General features: G+C 36.5%; 2 protein-coding genes across 3 annotated transcripts in view; one reads left to right on the top strand and one right to left on the bottom strand.

Annotated features, from left to right (window-relative positions):
- Positions 1 to 134: 134 nt before the first annotated feature.
- Positions 135 to 10,725, bottom strand: dnajc27 (DnaJ (Hsp40) homolog, subfamily C, member 27). The gene is made up of 8 exons (XM_067455311.1): positions 10,338 to 10,725; positions 9,953 to 10,035; positions 9,486 to 9,555; positions 8,850 to 9,014; positions 8,642 to 8,764; positions 8,384 to 8,544; positions 1,662 to 1,790; positions 135 to 1,265 (listed from the first exon to the last, which is right to left on the bottom strand). The coding sequence occupies exons 1-8, from the start codon at positions 10,422 to 10,424 to the stop codon at positions 1,262 to 1,264; spliced, it is 822 nt and encodes a 273-aa protein (XP_067311412.1). The 5' UTR covers positions 10,425 to 10,725; the 3' UTR covers positions 135 to 1,261.
- Positions 10,726 to 15,644: 4,919 nt separating this feature from the next.
- Positions 15,645 to 21,013, top strand: part of efr3ba (EFR3 homolog Ba (S. cerevisiae)) — a 34,494-nt gene continuing 29,125 nt past the window's right edge. For both annotated transcript variants that reach the window (XM_067455308.1, XM_067455307.1), the window contains exon 1: positions 15,645 to 15,987. In XM_067455308.1, the coding sequence (XP_067311409.1) occupies positions 15,981 to 15,987 (7 nt within the window). In that variant the 5' untranslated portion in view covers positions 15,645 to 15,980. The remainder of the gene's footprint in view (positions 15,988 to 21,013) is intronic.

Raw genomic sequence — 21,013 nt, 5'->3', positions numbered from 1 at the left:
TATATAGTACCCATAGGTACATAACTTATGTTCACCCAAAAAATTAGGGATAGTTCACCCAAAAATTTAAATGATCTCATAATTTACTCTCCCCCAGGCCATCCTAGGTGTATTTGACATTCTTCTTTCAGACAAATACAATCGGAGTTATTAAAATATAATAAATTATATAAAAATATCCTGGCTAATCCAAGCATTATAATGACAGTGAATGGCAATTGAAAAAAAGGTGCATACAGAAGGCGCTTTGCCGGAAGCTAGATATTTTACTTAATTATAATGTGTTAAATATGGATATTTTTCTTACACTAACGGTTACCCATCGATTCGTTTCAGAAGGCCTTTATTACCCCCATTACATGTGGATTACTTTTTTAATGGATGGATGCACTTTTTGGGCTTCCATTCACTGCCCTTATAACGCTTGGATTAGCAAAGACATTTTTTTTTATTGTAACTCTGATTGTATTCGTCTGAAAGAAGAATGTCAAATACACCTAGGATGACTTGAGGGTGAGGCTAATTTAAATCATGGGCTAATTTTCATTTTTAAACTATCCCTATAAGTCAAAAGAACAAATTGCATCTGCATGACATTACCATGTTTCTTAAACAGGTTGATTTAAATGTATTGATGATTGTTTTGAAATATGCTTCTCTTCAAAAGACTACAGAGTTAGACTCTACTGTAGTGTCAGATGTGAGAAGATTTTTTAAACCCAGGTCAAGTTACAGTACATATTTGGTGCTTATTCTCTTCTTTGGAGTGAGCTAATGTGAAGCAGAGGGAAAACTGGGAATCACCCAAGTAGGATATGGTATCCTTGCAAGGTGCATTGGGATTAAACAACAGCATTAGAATGCCAAGTCTATCATTAGGTAAACCTGTACGTTTATGGGAGCAAAGCAGCACAACGATCCGATTTCACAGGACAGACTGGGCAAAGGAAGGGTAAAGTCATCCTCATGCTCTAAGGTGATGTGACGTGAATAAAATCTTGGCCGAGGCCTTATAGATATGCTCTTGAGAGCATTATGCTTGTTTCCCCATTACAACTTGACATGAACATGTATATTACATTACATAAACAGGACAACTATGCTGACCGTTTCATGGCTGTACATCAAACTCAGCTGTACCTAAGTCTTTGTTGGAGTCCAGAGGCTTCTCCATGTGGCTTAAGCGTAATCTTCACTGAGAAGGGAACTCTGCAAATGCGAGGTAACTTTCCAACTCCAACTAATGGCAATGTGAAGCTGATCAACTTAAAACAAGGGAACATGGTTAGGTTTTGATAGCCTCAAAGAGTCTATTTGTCTATTTTGATGAAAACACTTTTGTAGTGTTACAATGTTATTTGTACATCAAATATTGTAATAACATATTTAATCTGACCTTATTCATGTTAGGTTTTTAATGCACATTTAATAAACAAAATTATAAATAAATAAATATATATAATACAAATTCAACAAACAAAACACCACAGCAAACAATCTAAACAAACAAACAAACAAAAATTCCATTTTAAATATTTCAATGGCACAATGAAGATAAAAAAATAAATAAAACGTTTTATGGCGTATCTCAGACACAATGAGGAGTGCGTTTGTAATGGAAACCATGTGAGATGCACTTGTGTGTGGGCACACGCTCCTACTTGATATTCTTGAGCAGGGATGTGCGAGCGTTAACTACTGCTTTAAAGGCATCCTCACTGCCTGGGGCCACACACTTGTCCGGGTGCAACAGTACAGCCAACTTCCTGTATGCCTTGTTGACTTCCTCCCTATGAACACAAAGTGAGAAAAACCTGTTAGTCTCAGTTTCCACACATCAAACAGGCCTTTAAAATGCTGATATAGCAAAACATTGTGGTATCACTAAAGAGGGATCTCAGTGAAGAATCAGCTAATGAAGATAGGCTTGGCCTGTACATGGAACGTGATTGGTCAGGCATGAGGAATGACACAAGCTCATGATTGGCTTCTCAGGGTGTTGGGGAAATCTCAAAGAGGCTGATTAGTCTAGCAGGAGAGAATTTAGGGATGGTAATTGGATTGCAGGCATTCTCTAATGATCTGACCCACATGATTAAACCAGGAAAGCTAATACAACCCACAGTGTGTGTGTGTGTGTGTGTTGCATCAATCATACTGAAACGCTAAAATGGTAAATAACTATGAAACAATCCAGTAAACAGATAGTAAGTACTAGCTTTGGCTTTCTTAAAAGGTAAACTATCTAACTCTTTTTCTTTAAATAATGAGTCAATACATAATTAATCCTTGTTCCAAAACATGTTTTTGTTGTTTAAGCCTAGTAATGAATGAAGAGAAGGATAATCATATTCATCCACACAGTCAGCCGAAGCACAACCTAAACAATACTCTTCTGCAAAATGCATGCAGTTTTATTTTTTAACTGCTAGAGGGCCAAAAGTTACGAGCCTGTTTACACCTGGTCACTCCATGCATTTTTACTGATCAGATACCTATCTGATTTATCAAAACGATTCCAGATGATACTTTTGGTATTATTTGTGGTAGTTTGTGCATTGGCTTTAATGAAGAGATATTCGTTATGTGCTACAGTAGCTCTGTTATATCTGGCTATAACATTATATAGCCCTATAACATGCTCTCGCACAATATTTTTTTTTTGCATTGTTGGGAGAAGTAAAATTGACATATGCGTTTTCAACAGCCAGATGCATTTGGACTTGTCTGGAATGCAGTCCAACCACATCCTGAAGTGGTTTGAGCGACCGGATATTAATCCATCTCAAATGCATTTTGGAGGGCATTCACACCATAGTTATCTGACTTTTCATGGTTATTAAAACAACATAAAAAAAGATGGGAACATTCTCAAAAAAGCTAACTAACATATTAACATCAAACAGTTCTATTGAATTTATGAAGTAGGCTAAACTGTTTGCAAATAATATACTTTTTTTAATGCACACATTCATTCTAATTTTCTTCTGCCTAATATGTAAAAATGCAAAGTGCTTCGTCACATCAAATTCATACATAAATAATGTCATATTTTCCATTAAAAATTGTGAAATTTCATAACAATTGCCAAGTAGTTTCCATCACTTTATATTACTGTTGGTCGCTGGACATTTTTATCGTAAACAGTTGTCAAATAATAAATGTTTAGCTACTTACATCTTATGGCGGCTCTTGGACAGGTTAAGTAAGGTTTAAGAAAAGAACCAATTCAACATTGTACAAAAGCAACACCAATAGGGCTATCTACTATTTTAAAATGATCGCTTAACAACTGTTCCATATTTGGCTGATTAGTGCTGCAAGTATATAGTTTATTACAAAACAACACAGCAGTTTAGGGCTGGTTGAACTTTCTTTTTTTTAAATCAACATTTTAAACCCCAGTGGCCTATGTAAATACAGTAATCATAACATATTTAATTTAAAGCATAACATTTAATTTAATTTGTCATTTATTTTAATAAATAGTTTATCCTTATTTATTCATTATGGTGAAATTATTATATGATATATTACATGTCTGACATTTTATGCTCTTTAGATATCCCTATCAGTTGGACATTGAGGAGGATAAGTTACATTTTTAGGCTGGTCTGTCAATGTGTAACAGCATCATCACTGTCAGAATGAGTGAGCTGGCCAATAAAAGAAGGCAGGGCTTACTGTTAGTGCACATTCCAACACAACACTTTAGTTATAGCAGTGAAAGTGTGTGTCGTAAGTAGCTAAACATTTATTATTTGAAAACTGTTTTTTCTGATAAAAATGTCCAGCAACCAACAGTAAAATCAAGAGATGAAAACTACTTGACAATTGTTATGAAATTTCAATTTTCAATTTAATTGAAAGTATGACATTTATGTAAATCATAACTGAATTTGATGTGACGAAGCGCTTTGCATTTTTACATATCAGGCACACAAAAATGAGAGTGAATGTGTGCATTTAAACATTTTTTTTATATTATTTGCAAAATAGTTTAGCCTACTTCATAACTACAATTGAACTGGACTCGTTATTTGAAACTAACTGTTCAAAAGAACATTTTGCAAAAATTAAATAGACTTCCAATCATTATTAATAAGCGAGAGACAAGTGAATAAAGAGGAGTCGATTCCCCACGATGGAATCGATTCCAAACGTTGGAATCGACTCTCGATTCCCAACGCCTTGATGATAGATGATAGAGGAGCCCTAGCCAGCCCTAGATGATAGAGGAGAAGCCAATGAGCGAGAAATTATCAGGCCACCATTGCGGTCCAGTTTGTGGAAACACTTTAGTAAAGACAGAGATGTTCTAAATAAGTCGCTCGCTGTTTGTAGTAGTAGCAGGTTTAGCCACTGCTCACTGAACCTGAAGAAATGTTGGTTGCACTTTATTTTTGATATTAATATTATATTTAAATTATTTTTATGTTGAAAAACAACAGCCAAAGTAGCAGGTAAACCTGCTGTTAATTAAACCTGAATAGATGTTAGTTTCACTTTATTTTTCATATTAATATTGTAATATTTTATTTTTTTAAAACAAGCAGAAATAACAGTAGTAGAATGTTGGTTGCACTTTCTGTACTTTTTGAAAATGAGAGCAGAAAATGTTAACTTAATTCAACCTAAACTCTTGGTTGCACTTTATTCAAATAAAATGTGAACACATTTGCCATAAATTGTTTACTTGTTTTATATCCATAATTAATTGATACCTGATTCCCTTAAAAGAAACAACAGGAAACTAGGAAACTTCACCTGCACGTATTTATTTCAGCCACGCTGATTTAAATTTTTGGCTAAAAAGTTACTGAATCGATTTCAAGTCATTGAATCGTTTCGGATCGTATAGTTCTAAATGAACCAATATCGTCCTTGATTCGTATCGACAACCTCAAATCGTGATATGAATCGAATCGTTGTTAAAATGAATCGTTACACCCCTAATACTGAGCTTTTTACACTGTTAAAGACTTGGATTTCCATCCTAAACATGGACAAAGTTTCAAAAAAATAAGTTGGACGCTTGATGGAGTATTTCTGTGTCAAAAATACTCCTTCCGGTTTCTCACAAGTTTCTGAGAGTTTTTTTTCTCGAGAATGGGTCCGCTTGACGTCTACAGAGCGGAATGTCCTTGTATGGGCCATACGGGCTCTTCTCCCGGAAGGGTGTGCGCGCGAGCAACCAGAGCGAGAGCCAATGCACTGCGCCCATAAACACTGCTCTCAGGACTTCACCAAATCAACAACGTCACCAAAGAAGTGTGTTTTTGATGGAGCGGTGACGATAAAGGTTTACGATCGTGCTTTGGAAGCAGGGGGTGAGTAAAACTGGTGCAAATGTCTATGTTGTTGGCTATCGTCGCGTGAGTAAACAACACGATCGTATAGTTAATTTATCAATGGAGCATGCGATGTAACTTATGGTGTGTGTTTAAATACATTTGTTTAGCTGACCACTATAGGTGTCTGTTTGTTTATTTTAAAACCACCCCAAACATAAACCTAGGTGACGTTCACACAAAGCACATTCAAATGCGCTACTCCATTGTTTTTCTATGTAACACTATAACACAGTCTGACGTGCAAAACTGTTTTGGTTGCTACTGCTAAGGTTTAGTCGCATACAATAGTCCATAAACCGAATCATGTCCTCACAATCCACAAGTAAACAAACGCAAATGTTGACAAGCCACTAAATACAGTACGTACCACAGAGATGGACGTCCTGATGTTGATGCTTCTCCTGTTCAATTTATTTTAGCCTCCGGATCCGATTGTGGATCATATATGTATTAGTTGAATCTGATTGATAGCCATGGTTTATTTAGGGTAACATTTTCTTTTCCACGCTTTACGATCTCAGACGCTCTCGTGCAGTAGCTGCGTGCTCGTCATTCTTTAGCTCCACCCACACGATACGCCTCCAGCCGTACTGTTTTTTTCGGAAAGATTCGGTACAGCCTATATTTATTTTATAAATATAATATAACTAAAGACTTTTCGGAGATATGAAGGATGCAATACTACTCTATAGGTACTCAAGATTGACATGAGATTGACTGAAACTGAGTGTTTCACCCCCCCCCTTAAAGGAAGTGTATGTAAGATTGTGGCCAAAACTGGTACTGCAATCACTATCTCCTATCCGCCTCCTGCCTTGACTCGAGGTTGCCAGATAGGCTGCAGGATCCAGCAGGAACGTTTGTAACTGCAGCTGTGGTAACTAGAGCAGAGCTGGCAAACCGGATGCCAAAACACTACTGACTTTGTGATTGGTAGATAGGTGGAGGGTGGAGCTTCAGGCCAAAGCACATGTCAACATCAACATAAGTTGAGGGCTGCAACAACGACTTTTAAATGACAATATCCTACTGTTGTCAGTGATATAAGTATTTGAAATTAACATGATTTCTTAATGTCTACTGACATATCAGGGACATTTTATGATTAATTAAAATTAGGGATGGACATTTTTGTCAATTTTTCATTTCGATCATCGATAGGTCTCAAAAACAAGTAATCGATTAACCGTGGGCGGGGCTTGTGCAGGGGGCGGGGTGTCTCCGTCATGGAGATATGAAACTACTTTAAGACTGTTACAAAAATGTATGCTGACAAAAACATGAGATGTCTATGCAAATACGAACATATGACTATAAAAAATAACTGCTAGATTATGATGCATAAATGTCTTTGAAAAAGAAACAAAATAACCGTCTCAAATAACCCAGTCAATGATATTAGGCATTGTGTTTGAGGTGAAACTGTGAATACACCACCCCGCAGAGCTTTGCTAGAGAATTAACAAACTCAGTCAAACGCATCCTATATGAGATTAATCAGATATATGCCTATTACAATTCACATCTGCCCAAAAGGACGCAAATGCGCACGTGAACTTGGCCACGCTAGTGTTTTACAGGCTTAAAAAATGAAACTCGTTATGAATGCGCTCTTCCCTTAACAACAACGCTAATACACGGGAAACGAAACCACAGATCATTTACAACACTATGAACGTGTTCTTATTATAATTCTATGTAGCCTACATGACAGATTGGCGGATTTGGCGCTGCACATAATTTTATTTTTCATGATCAAAAGTGAGTACAGCATCACTGCGTGCTTTCGAATCCATGAGAAACAACTTTAAAACAGATCTACTGTTAAAAAATGAGTAACACGGCTGCATTATTAATATCATCAATGATTTTGAAAGAGAAATAGCCTATCTAAAAATAATATGACCGTCTCAAATAACCCAGAGTCGATAATGTCAGGCTGTTCGCCATTGAGCTGAAGCTGAAGAGAATGAACACCAGCCGAAGTAACGGCAGCGCTTTGCTAGCTGGTTATTAAACTCAACCAAACACCATCCTATATGAGATTAATCAGATATAGACAACATACAATCAGGTATTAAACAAGTAATCTTACAACTTGCATTTGTGGAAAAGGACGCGGATGCGCAGATTAACTTGACCACGTTCTCGTTGTGGATTTCCTTTAACAGCGCACTGATACACGGGGAACTAAAGCACGGAGAATACAACATTATATTACAATCATATTCTCATTATAATGCTGTTTATGTGACAGATTAGCGCCGCGCATCGTGCACTGTATTTCATGATCATTCACAGTGCTTCAGGCATCACTGCACCCTTCAGTTTTACTTTATTTCGTGGTCTGGAAGGCGTGCTGCCTAATGCTAACCAAACAGACCTCAGTTACCGTCCAAAATGCCGCAATAACCAATCCGAGAAATATACAAATATATTTTTTAAAGTTGGGCGATCATCGTTTTCATGATCGATCTGACCACTGTTGCCCATCCCTAATTGAAATACATTTCTTACATACAGTTCCTTTAAATACCTTTTAATCCTTAAATAATTAAATTCCTTTAAATAAACCAATAAGACCAAAAACAAACATCATTGCCATCACAGGAATAAATTAAACTTTTAAAATATAGGATATTAATAGAAAACTGTTATTTTAAGTTGTAATAATATTTCATAATTTTACTGTTTTGACTGTATTTTTTATCAAATAAATGAAGCCTGGCAAGCATAAAAGGCTTCTTTCAAAAACATAAAAAAATCTTACCGACCACAAACTTTTGAATAGTAGTGTACTGTATATTGATTCCATTCAAATGTTTTAATGACATGCTGTAGAGTGGAGAGGATATCCTTCAGTATATTACACGTTTCTGTGCAACAGAAGCAATCACAGCGCTTGCGGTCAGCATAGAATATACATTTTTGGAGTGGTGCACGTCAGGCTACGTATGCTACATACAGCCTATGCCATAGCTTTGGCGTACACTAGACGCAGAAGTATATAAATTGGGATTAAGACTTACCTTGTGGCCCCAGGTTTAACCCCCAGCATATCCCAGCTGTCTTTGCTGTTGCGGATGCGCCGGATAGTGTCGGCCTGCTCTTTCGTAAAACCTACGTTGACCTCTGGAGTAGGTCTCTTCCCTCCATTTTCACACATGTCAGTTATGGAGGAGAAAAAGGCCTTTTGAGGTGGACACACAGAAGGTAAACAACAGTCATTCTTTAAAAGCACAACAGCAGGTTAGTGAACTGAAAAAAAGTTGAATGGAGACACACACCTGAAACATTTCATTGATGCCCTCACCGCTCTGGGCCGAGGTTTCAAAGTAATGAAATCCTCTGCTCTCTGCCCATAGTCTGCCCTCACTCTCATCCACCACTCGCCTTTTCGTCAGGTCGACCTTTTAGGGTGATCAACAGCACTTTATAACAGTCAATCTCAAATAAATCACAGATAATACACAGATATTTAAACACTAGCGGCACCTTGTTGGCACACACAACAAAGATGATGTTCTCCATGTTAGCCTGTGAGCCCATCTCCTGCTTCATCTCTGTGAGCCAGCTGTCTAGAGCATCAAAACTCTCCCTCAGACCAACATCATAGACCAGAATCACGCCTTGTGAGTCCTTATAAAATTCATTGCGAACCTGTAAAATATACAGCATCAGTTATATTAACCTGGGATCAAATTCTATGCACAAATAGATCACAAGTTACAGTCACCATAAAATCAAAACATTGCAGTATTTTATTATAAATTATTTATCAATTCACTGCACATCATTTTTTTTTATTCATGTGCCCTCATAATTTTTAACCACAACAATCCAAACAATTTCCGACAGACAATATTAAGTCCATGCCTACTTTTCACTCGAATATGTCACAATAGGATGAAAAGACTATCACAACTTCTGTTTCATGATGACTTATGTTCAACAATGACAGCGGCTCTATACTGCCACACTGTGGTTAAGAAGATGTATTAATAGAGCAGTAACAAAAAACAAACAAAAAAACTATTCTGAATTACATTCTAAAATAAAATAAACATTAGCTTCAACATTATTATTTTTTATATGTGCTTACACATACAAATATAACAAAGCAAGCAATACCTCATAAAAGAAAGGATGTCCAGCCATATCAAAAATGTTTACTTTTATCTCCCGGTCTCGAACCTGAACCCTTAAGGTGAAGAGAAAAAAAAAAACAATTTAATTTACATTCATCAATGAATCACAGTAATTGTACTTTATAAATGGAATTAACTACTACTTCTTTACTTTTTTTTTTTTTAAAGTGCATCAACAAGTATGTGCCAGTGCACCAAGTGACAAAACTCTTTAATATTTAACATTACTAGATAAAAGGGTAGATAAAATCAACTAAATAATTAATGAATAGCTACATAATAATACAAGTATCTGATAACATTTTGAACCAGCAGAATACAAAATTGGTGTGTTATGTGCCATACATATGATACATTTCGGAAAGGATGTTAGATTATATTCTTGCTTGCAGGCTGCAGCCTTTTGAACATTAGATTTGAGAGATTATTTGTCAAACCCACATCACTTACTTGGTAACGCCATAATCTATCCCAATAGTGGCTAGATATTTGGGCACAAACCGCTTCTCACAGTACCGTTTAATAATGCAGCTCTGGAACAAAGAAACAGAAATATCCCCATATGTTTACGGTAACCTAGTATCCTAACGTTACCCATTATGCAGGACAACCTAAAAACTAAATCCTAACGTTACTGAATGAAAAGCTCATACGTTTATTGCAAAACAGATTAATAGCAAAGCATGTTTACAGTATCAGTATACACATTTAAATCAAATACACTACGATAACGTTACATATATAAGGGGAATCATTTTCAAAGGATCTTAACGTACATCTTTAAAACAGAAAATTAAGTTGGATGTCTGTATGGTTCATAACAGTATATTCTTACCTTCCCCACCTCTGCATTTCCCAGACTAATGACCTTAACCCGTAACGACTTCTTGCTTTCTCGCCTTTTCTGAACATTTGTGTCCATATTGCACTTATTCCCAAACCACTTCCAAAGGAAGAGATGAAATATCCAAAGAATTCACGTATGACTGTTTGAGTTGGTCCGTCAACACAGCGCACAGCCTGCTAACGTTATGGCTAACAGAGAGCCAGTGTGTCATGGAATATCATGGATAACATTTGTCCATAAACCGTAAGTAACGTTACATTTCACACATGATTTGCCGCCGACAAAACCCGCAAATATTTTTGCAGGTAGAATTATTTAAAACTAGACATGCTAACGGGTTAGCTGTCCTAGCAACGACTATTTAGCCGCACGATTGAGAACAACAGATTCAACAGAACCAACAGAGCCTTAAATGTACATATAAACCTAAACATGTAGTTTTAAAAATGATTTAAATTATATTTTACCTAAATAGGTTCATGGAAATTATTATACGTAAGCATAATATGTACACTTAAACTAAGGGCAAATTATAGGAAACTGATGAAGAGTTTCCATGGCGACAGCAACCCTTTTACATAGTCATTTTGATTCGTCAAAGGGTATGGAGCCAGAATGGTGACTTTAAAATTTGGCATCACAAATTAAAATTGTCATTGAAAACAAAAGCAGAACTGAAAAAGGAAACATTGGCATTGAAACATTTGCATTGAAAACAGTTGTATTGGCATTGAAACAAGTATTGGCACTGAAAAAATAAAATTATTAAAATATTACAATCGTATTCTTTTATTGAATTGGGATTTATTTGTATTTTTCAATGACAATCTTCAGATTTTTTCTTCATGTCACTCTTTTTCAATGACAGTTTTTTTTTACAATGTCAGTTTTTTTTCAATGTCACTGATTTTCAGTTTCAACTTTCTGTCACTGTTTTGGCGTGGAGAGGGGCGGGGTCTGAGGGGAGGGGTAAGAGCGTAGTTTGCATATCATTTGCATATAGGTATACTGAAGCCGTCACCAGCTCTGAAGCTGCATGACTAATGTCCAGTTTACCGGGAACTTCCAAGCCGCAAGTTTAAGTCTTTTTTTATATTTTTTATCTGCCATTTATGTGTTTTCTCGTGCAACCTGGCCGGCTTGGTTAACTTTTAACGGCCGTTATGCTGTTTTGTTTTTTCCGACGTCGACTGGAACATGTAAATTAGCCTACTAACATTAGCCGTGTTGGCTAACTTAACTGTGGTTAATGCGGCTGTGTAAGTTACACTACTGACATCCCCAACCACACACACACACACACACCGGAGACAGACGTTACTCCTAGGGCCGCGAGTGTGCTTTTATCTGTATTTAATTTAGTTGTGCTGCTGCACAAGACCTCATAAACGTGCTAACGCAAAACGTTCAGCAGTATCACACAAGCACAGCAGAATCCAGTGCCGTCACATGAGCACCATTAAATACAGATAGAAGCACATTCGCGGCCCTAGGAGTTACTGTGTAACGCTGCGTTTAAGCCGAACAAGCGGCTCTCCTGTGTGTGTGTGTGTGTGTGTGGTTGGGGATGTCAGTAGTGTTACACAGCCGGCGCCCTGCTGATTATCATGTCAATGTTAACGTCACAGGCTATGTTACTGTTAGCCACTGTTGTAGCGTACTCGACAGACACCTAACGTTAATTATTTTTTGCCAAACCGGACTTTTAGAACAGCATAACGGCCGTTAAAAGTTAAGCAAACCGGCCAGGTTGCACGTGAATAAACATGTAAATGGCAGATAAAAAAAAAACAGACTCGCGGCTTGGAAGTTCCCGGTAAACTGGACATTAGTCATGCAGCTTCAGAGCTGGTGACGGCTTTAGTATACCTATATGCAATGATATGCAAACTACGCTCTTACCCCTCCCCTCAGACCCCGCCCCTCTCCACGACAAAACAGTGACAGAAAGTTGAAACTGAAAATCAGTGACATTGAAAAAAAACTGACATTGTAAAAAAAACTGTCATTGAAAAAGAGTGACATGAAGAAAAAATCTGAAGATTGTCATTGAAAAATACAAATAAATCCCAATTCAATAAAAGAATACGATTGTAATATTTTAATAATTTTATTTTTTCAGTGCCAAAACTTGTTTCAATGCCAATACAACTGTTTTCAATGCAAATGTTTCAATGCCAATGTTTCCTTTTTCAGTTCTGCTTTTGTTTTCAATGACAATTTTAATTTGTGATGCCAAATTTTAAAGTCACCATTCTGGCTCCATAAAAGGGGAGTCCAAGGCTATGTCCAATTCTCTCGGATCTACCAAGAGGGCAGAACCAGACTTTTACAATTAGGAGTGAATCGGTGCGAGTAGTTCTCGACTACTCACCGCGATCTGTGCAGCAAGTCGAGCAAAACGGTGCTGCAGTACCGCGAGAGCGATTAGAGAGCAGCATGTTCTGTATGCTTTCGAATCACTTTCGCGTTAGTATTTTTACTCACCGATGATCGGTCTGCGAACAATGCAATGCATCGGTCGAACACACTGGTGTGATGTATCTTCAGTTTCATGTCAGACTCCCAATTTGTTGAGAAATGACTAGAGATGCCTGCATGGTGTAATTTTATCTTGAAAAGAAGAAAGACAGTAGCTTAATTTGACTTAATCAGACTTCAGCATCAGCTCCATTTGTGTTTTTTGTTTTGTTGTTTACACATGGTAAGGCGAAGCACTGCAAGTCTGCAACGTGAGGGTAACTTTAAGCATATTAAACCAAAATAATAGAAAACATGCACAAGAAGCTGCAGAATTTTCAGTGAACCAAAATTTTTTTGACAGATGGGGCGAAAAGTAATTTATAAATAGCAGAAATATTAGAAATAAACACACAAAGTTTCGTCTTGATTGTATGGATGTTTGATCAACATGCATAGGAAACAGTTGCTTTTAAATCAGCACTAGGTAACTTCACCCTTCATAATATATGACTCTTATGATACATCGACTTACAATAGGTTGAATGACACACCTGCCATAGCCTGACGGGGTCTGTATCGTTTTTCTGGTTTTGGGTAATAACCCGAGAACAAAAAGAACTACAAAATTCGACCGTTTTACGTCATATTCGTCACTTCCACCACCACTCCCACTTTCTTACATTCGGACATGTGAGCCTATTGTTTGTTTGTCGGATGTTATAGTCATGTGTGAAACAGCACAGAAAAATAAGAAAGCAAAGGTTTTGTTGGAGGAAAGCAATAAGAGGAAACGAAAAAGTGATCGGATTAAAGGCAGGACGAGGATCAGCATTGGGCCAGCATTTGCTCGTTGGCGTGAGCTAAAGGAGGCATGCCCGACCGATGCTGACTTGGCTCTCATGCTTGCTATTGTTATTACCTACCACTAAAACATTGAATTGAAGTATCATATAGATTCTGTAAAATGGTAACCAATAGACTAGGCTACTTTAATAACGCTGAATTGTAAACGTGAGCATCGCGATCATTCGGCGTTTGAAAAAAATAAAACCCATGAAATGATATTCATATGACATGCTGAAACATATGCCACTGTACCTGGGATGAAGACATTTCACACGTGACGCAAGCAGAACAACTGCATGTGAACTGCAGTGTTCAGAGTAGTGATGCGCAGGTCAGCTTTTTTTTTCCAACCCGCGGGTCCCGCTTTTATGAAATTTTTTGGCCCGCCCCGCACCACTGTATATATTTTTACAACCAACCCGCACCCGCGACCATTAAATAGAGATACGGGGTCCGCGGGTTATGAAACGACCCGCTCATGACTAGTTCAGGGCTATCATGGTTGTCATGTCAACAAATGCACGCACGCATCCCGTGATGTAGGATGACATAGTTTACGACAGTAGTAGAGGACAATATTTTTTCCCAGCTGTAGGGGGACCCCGAGAGCAAAGTTACCTAGTGCAGCTGTAAAACGTTGGTGAAAAAAAATCATCCACGATATTAGTTTGAAATTAGTAGATTTTATGGTGACTAAAATTTGTTGTTTTTAAATGTAACGTTAAACTATGAGTAGGACAATAAACAGACATATTAATAACACAAACCTAATATTTTCAAATAGATTCTTTGAAATTAATTGTTCAGAAGAACTGATTCACGGACCACTGAAGTCAGTCAGATATGTATTAAGTACTAAAGTTAATATATTATATAAAAAATTAGACATTTTGTTTAATGTCCTTAAATAAGATCTAAAAGCAAGAGTCTTTGTAAAGAGCTTGTGAGCATGGGATAAAGAGAGTGCTACAGACCAATAGGCAGAGAGAGAGGGAGGTGGTGGAGGCATATATAGTCAACAGTGGATGAAAGTTTACAGGTCTATAAAAACTAGTTGTCTTGGACTCCCATTCTTTTATAAAAAAGGATTCAGATATACAGTAGATTTGATTATAAAAGTTTATATTATTTTCATTAGTTATTTGAGGTCAAGAAGATGCCACTGCCAAGTTTCCCTAATTTTTCAGGTCTCCCTGATTTTCCAGGTCCAAGAAGACTGCTCCTTGACTGTATTACTCTTTTGGATCATCAGGTCGGAGGTGGTAAGCACATTTTTAGGCTATATGTATATATAATGTGCTTTTGTTGTTCTTCCATGCTGTTGGAATAACGTAATGTTATCACTTAGCACATGAACACTTTATTTACATTTGATGTTTTGTAATGCCAGATTTTTGATATTGGAATACTCATGCAACATTTAGCATCTACTCTGCAAAAAACGGTGATATGCTGCAATAATTCAGCTTTATGCTTTTGTGAATAATTCACAGCTTTGTGTCTAAAATTGAAACTCGGTCAGATTAACACTGAGCCATTTCACATGGCATGGATCAGACGGCTGGGCTTCTACCGCCAGGCCAGAGTAGAAAACACATAGTATTTTGATGTAGATTAAGGTTTCTTTTTAAATAAGGATGTATTTATAATTTATGGATTTAATTCCCTTCTGAAGTACATAGTATTTGTCCCATTAAACCAGATATAATATTAAAAACTAGACACAATCAGTGTTTAATAATACTAGTTTTTTTAATAACAGGCAAACAAGTCAATAATGTTTTATTAATAGAAAACAATGCAAAAAGGCATAGAAAATAACAGGCAACATACTACTTCTAGAGAGAGTCAGCAATAGGAGGTGTTGTAGTTGATTGATGCATGGCTGCACCAATTGAATCCTTCCCCCTCTCATCCTATGCTTTCACCCCCTCCGTCTCTCTAACGCCCTTCTCATCTCCCTCCCCTCATTGTTGAATGGTCAGGGGGTGTGTGAATGTGTTCATCTTTGCTGAGGAGGGGCTGTATGCGTGCATGATTGTGTGTGAGTGTGTTTTTGTGTGTGTGTGTGTGTGTGCACCTGTGTGTTAAACTAGCATCGTTCCTGATAGAGGGAAAGCTGTGCCGTGTTGTTTGGAAAATCCAAGGTCATTGGAGCCCGGTCACATGCGGCGTATGCGAGCGTGCATGTGTGATTGAGTGTCTGTGAGAGAGAGTGTGTGTGTGGGTGTGTGTGTGTGTCTCTCTTTCTCTCTCTCTGGCTATGTGACAGAGAAAGAGGCTTCAGGCAAAGAACAGAGAATTTCATCAGGTTTTCCATCAATGTACGGTAAGGGCGATTGTGCAAGTGCATGATTATGTTTATATATGGTAATTCCCTGCCTGTGTTGAAGGAAATATTCATGTGCATCACAGAAGATTATAGCAATGACAGCAGAATGATGCTGAAGCAACAGATTGCATGCAGTAATGCAGCTCTGCTCTATTTATTGTGCATATTTCGTTTCATCTTTCATTTCAGGCAGTTCCTCCACACTACTTTGCACCAAATACTGAAACACGCACTAATAAAACACACTACTGCAATATCCAGCTTTTTACTTGAACTATACAGTAACATGTACACGTTGATTTTATTTCTATCTCCTGCTTTATTTATATGATGTTTTGAGTGAGCTGCCGGCAGTCAGGCTGCTACTTTGATTTCTCACGGCGTGGATGCCTTAGAGATATGAGACTGGCTGTAGCACTTCAAAATCAGATCGATTACATTTTTAACGGCCTGAGTATTTCACCCAGATTTCTCCACGCATGCCACAAAACAGCTTTTTTAGGCAACATAGGATTAAGTAAGTTATGTATGCTGATAGATTATGCTATTCAGATTTACAAATAAGGAGTTCAAAAGAGTAAATCAGCAATGACAAATCATGTACATGTTTTTCCTGTTGTCTAAAATACAAATACTAATCAATTTGATTTAAGCGTGGCTTTTTAAAGAGGTTTGACTTTTTTATTATATATTAGTGCTGTTGAATCAATTAATAGCAAATAATGCATATAATATACACTCACCTAAAGGATTATTAGGAACACCATACCAATACTGTGTTTGACCCCCTTTCGCCTTCAGAACTGCCTTAATTCTAGTGGCATTGATTCAACAAGGTGCTGAAAGCATTCTTTAGAAATGTTGGCCCATATTGATAGGATAGCATCTTACAGTTGATGGTTGTCAGATGCACATCCAGGGCACGAAGCTCCCGTTCCACCACATCCCAAAGATGCTCTATTGGGTTGAGATCTGGTGACTGTGGGGGGCATTTTAGTACAGTGGACTCATTGTCATGTTCAAGGAACAAAATTGAAATGATTCGAGCTTTGTGACATGCTGCATTATCCTGCTGGAAGTAGCCATCAGAGGATGGGTACATTGTGGTCATAAAGGGATGGACATGGTCAGAAACAATGCTCAGGTAGGCTGTGGCATTTAAACGCTGTTCAATTGGCACTAAGGGGCCTAAAGTGTGCCAAGAAAACATCCCCCACACCATTACACCACCACCACCAGCCTGCACAGTGGTAACAAGGCATGATGGATCCATGTTCTCATTCTGTTTACACCAAATTCTGACTCTACCATCTGACTGTCTCAACAGAAATCAAGACTTATCAGAACAGGCATTTTTCCAGTCTTCAACTGTCCAATTTTGCTGCGCTTGTTCAAATTGTAGCCTCTTTTTCCTATTTGTAGTGGAGATGAGTGGTACCCGGTCTTCTGCTGTTGTAGCCCATCCGCCTCTAGGTTGTGCATGTTGTGGCTTCACAAATGCTTTGCTGCATACCTCGGTTGTAACGAGTGGTTATTTCAGTCAAAGTTGCTCTTCTATCAGCTTGAATCAGTCGACCTATTCTCATCTGACCTCTAGCATCAAAAAGGCAGACAACTGCCGCATACTGGATGTTTTTCCCTTTTCACGCCATTCTTTGTAAACCCTAGAAATGGTTGTGCGTAAAAATCCCAGTAACTGAGCAGATTATGAAATACTCAGACCGGCCCGTCTGGCACCAACAACCACGCCACACTCAAAATTCCTTAAAATCACTTTTCTTTCCCATTCTGACATTCAGTTTGGAGTTCAGGAGATTAGCTGTGTCTCATTTCAGAAGGCCGCGTCCTCCAGAGGTCGCATTCGATGGGTGCATATGTCATAAGGCCGTCTCAGTTCAAAAACGTGAGTAGGACTCTCCAAATGCGACCTTCGAATGTGTCCTTCTTTCACAGGAATTTGGATTGTGCATGAGGAGTATCCTTCACGGCTGGAGATAACCCACAATTTTTTGCGTCTCCGTTAACAACCATCATATTTTTTTTTAATATAATGTGAAATTGAACAGGTGTTCCTAATAATCCTTTATATATGTAAAATATTTATATATAATGTCAATTATATAAATATGTGTAATATATACATGCAACATTTCTTAATTATATACATGAATGAGTGTATTTGTATATTCATAATAATTATACTCATATACGCACACATTATGCACAAACTTTTATTTTGGATGCTCTTTATCGTGAGTAGGCTAATGGATTTGACAGCACTAATATATATATGTATATGTATATGTATATGTATATGTATAATATATATATATATATATATATATATATATATATATATATATATATATATATATATATATATATATATATATATATATATATATATATATATATATATATATATATATATATATATATATATATATATATATATATATATTAGTGCTGTCAAATCCATTAGCCTACTCACGATAAAGAGTGAGTAGGCTAATGGATTTGACAGCACTAATATATATATATATGTATATGTATATGTATATGTATAATATATATATATATATATATATATATATATATATATATATATATATATATATATATATATATATATATATATATATATATATATATATATATATATATATATATATATATATATATTAGTGCTGTCAAATCCATTAGCCTACTCACGATAAAGAGCATCCAAAATAAAAGTTTGTGCATAATGTGTGCGTATATGAGTATAATTAATATATATATATATTATTGAACTTTATATTCATTAAAGAATCTTAAAAGATGTATCACGTTTTCCACAACAATATTAGGCAGCACAACTGTTTTCAATAGTAAGAAATTATTCTTAAGCATCAAATCAGCATATCAAAATTATTTCTGAAGGATAATGTGGCACAGATTAGACTGTTCAACTTTGCCATCACAAAAATAATTTACATTTTAAAATATATTTAAATAGACAATGCTTATTACAATTTCATAATATTTTACAATGTTAGACTACTTACCCAAACTTTTGAGTGATAGTGTATTTTCTTTTTCTTTTTTTCTGAATTCATGAATTGTGTTGATTTATATGTTAAATTAAATGTTGAATCCCATATTCCTAGTATATTCTTAGACTTTTGGACCTCACTGTGTGCCATTTTGAGTTTCATTTTGGTCACAGTTTGGTTGCACTATTTTGGTGTATATGCTAAAGCTTAACAGCAATACTGAAACACATTCACTGTACCCTAAACCTTTTACAAAAAAGGCGCGTCAATATTCTCATACAGATTTCTAGGTATGCAAAATATAGTTTCATATTAACTATATGCTCATGGAAGTAGAGATGGCAGTGATATGGATAAAGAAGTTAGTCAATAGATTACATTCTTCTGTCTATCAGTCTATCTGTCTAAGTTCCCTTTCTCTGGTTCTGCTTTTTCACTGTGACGCTGCTGTATGAGAGTGAGTGTCTTTGATTGTGTCCTGTTTTGGGCAATCTGAAGGGATATGGCAACTGTGATGGCTGATGTGCTAAATATAGCTGTCACAAGCAAACAATTCAGGGGAACTGTATTTAGAGAGAGGCAGTTGCCCTGAGTCTGCGTTTTATGTTTCGGAAAGATTGATTTTCTATACTGTATCTGCCACAACATGGAGTTTGATTCATTCACATGCATAGAGTTGTGTGTGTTATGTAATTGTTTTAGTAGCCCTTAGCAAATCCCCATTAAAGCTGGATGTCTTCTAGTATCCCTGCAAGCTTGGATGATATCATATCAGCCATCTGATCCGAGCACAACTAGTTCTTTATTATGACCTAAGCCTCTTTGTCAGAGTGCCGGCTATAGCCTTAGTTTTGCAGCATATGCAGACTGCAGATGTGTATGTAGAGTTGTTCTTGGCAATGAAGTATGCACTTACTTCCATAGAATCAATGCTACACTACTGATTTAAATTATTTAGGTGTTTGTGCTTGTGGAGCATAACATTTTACAATTATGTGTTAACATTGTCATTAAATGCACAGCATTATGATATAGTGAGTTAAAATGAGGAATCTAAAAGCAGAGATTGTGGCCTCTTCAGTCGGTGACTAGATTCTGCCAGGTGAATGATAAGTGAGTACACCACATATGAGAGAGAATTATGAGGCTTGTAAACTACCCTTATGAAAGGAAAATATATTTACCAATACATTTTCTTGAAATATATTTTAATATATGGAATAATATATTGATGGTATTATAAAATATATTATATATTCATGCAATGTATTGCAAAATATACAAATGATTGCCGCTTTCAATATATTGCAATATATTGGAAAATATAAATATTAAATCCCATATATGTGAATATATTGCATGACATTTTCAAATATATTGCAATATATTTTTGTTTCGTAAGGGTAGAGGGAACTGTGGAGGTAATATTTACCACCCTGTCCATGAAGCAGAATGCCAAAGTGCTTGCATTTCATAAATATAGCGTATACAGCCCTAGTAAAGCCATTCCTGTAGCTCTTGTTTGGAGCTTGGATTTATGAACTCAATGTTTACTTTTTGCTATTTGGATTATTATGTTAGAGGGCTGCAAGATGCACACATGCATTGATATTTTACAAGTTTATAATTAAGTTTATAATTAAATTATAAATGCTATTTATAATTTTTTTAAAATTAATCAGTACTAAAATAATAATAAGATAAATTTAGGGGTTATTTACATGACACCGTTTTTATTTGTATGCGTATATTTACATGCAATGGTGTTTTGGGGGCCTGAAAACAAACTTTTGAAAACGGGTTTCAAACTATACCTTTATCGCCTCTGTGTAAACTTTAAAAACGTGAGTTTGTGAATACATGGACTTCATGCACATGCACAATTTTTGAAACAACATGGGCCCTATCATGCACGCAGTGCAATCTGACAGAGGTGCTGCTCAAGTGTTTTTTGCTAGTTTCAACCCGATACAGTTATTATTTTCATT

This window comes from Pseudorasbora parva, chromosome 10 (assembly GCF_024679245.1).
Source record: "Pseudorasbora parva isolate DD20220531a chromosome 10, ASM2467924v1, whole genome shotgun sequence".
NCBI classification, from domain to species: Eukaryota; Metazoa; Chordata; class Actinopteri; order Cypriniformes; family Gobionidae; genus Pseudorasbora; species Pseudorasbora parva.
The sequence above is the reverse complement of the archived record's forward strand: the minus strand, read 5'-3'. Positions and strand labels throughout refer to the sequence as shown.

Bases quoted from the DNA above. Each gene is read 5' to 3' on its own strand.
- dnajc27 (XM_067455311.1), bottom strand. From the start codon at position 10,424: ATGGACACAAATGTTCAGAAAAGGCGAGAAAGCAAGAAGTCGTTACGG. The intron at 10,036-10,337 runs GTAAGAATATAC...TCTTTGTTCCAG, and splicing joins GAAATGCAGAGGTGGGGAAG to AGCTGCATTATTAAACGGTA. The intron at 9,015-9,485 runs GTATTGCTTGCT...TATATTTTACAG, and splicing joins GACATCCTTTCTTTTATGAG to GTTCGCAATGAATTTTATAA.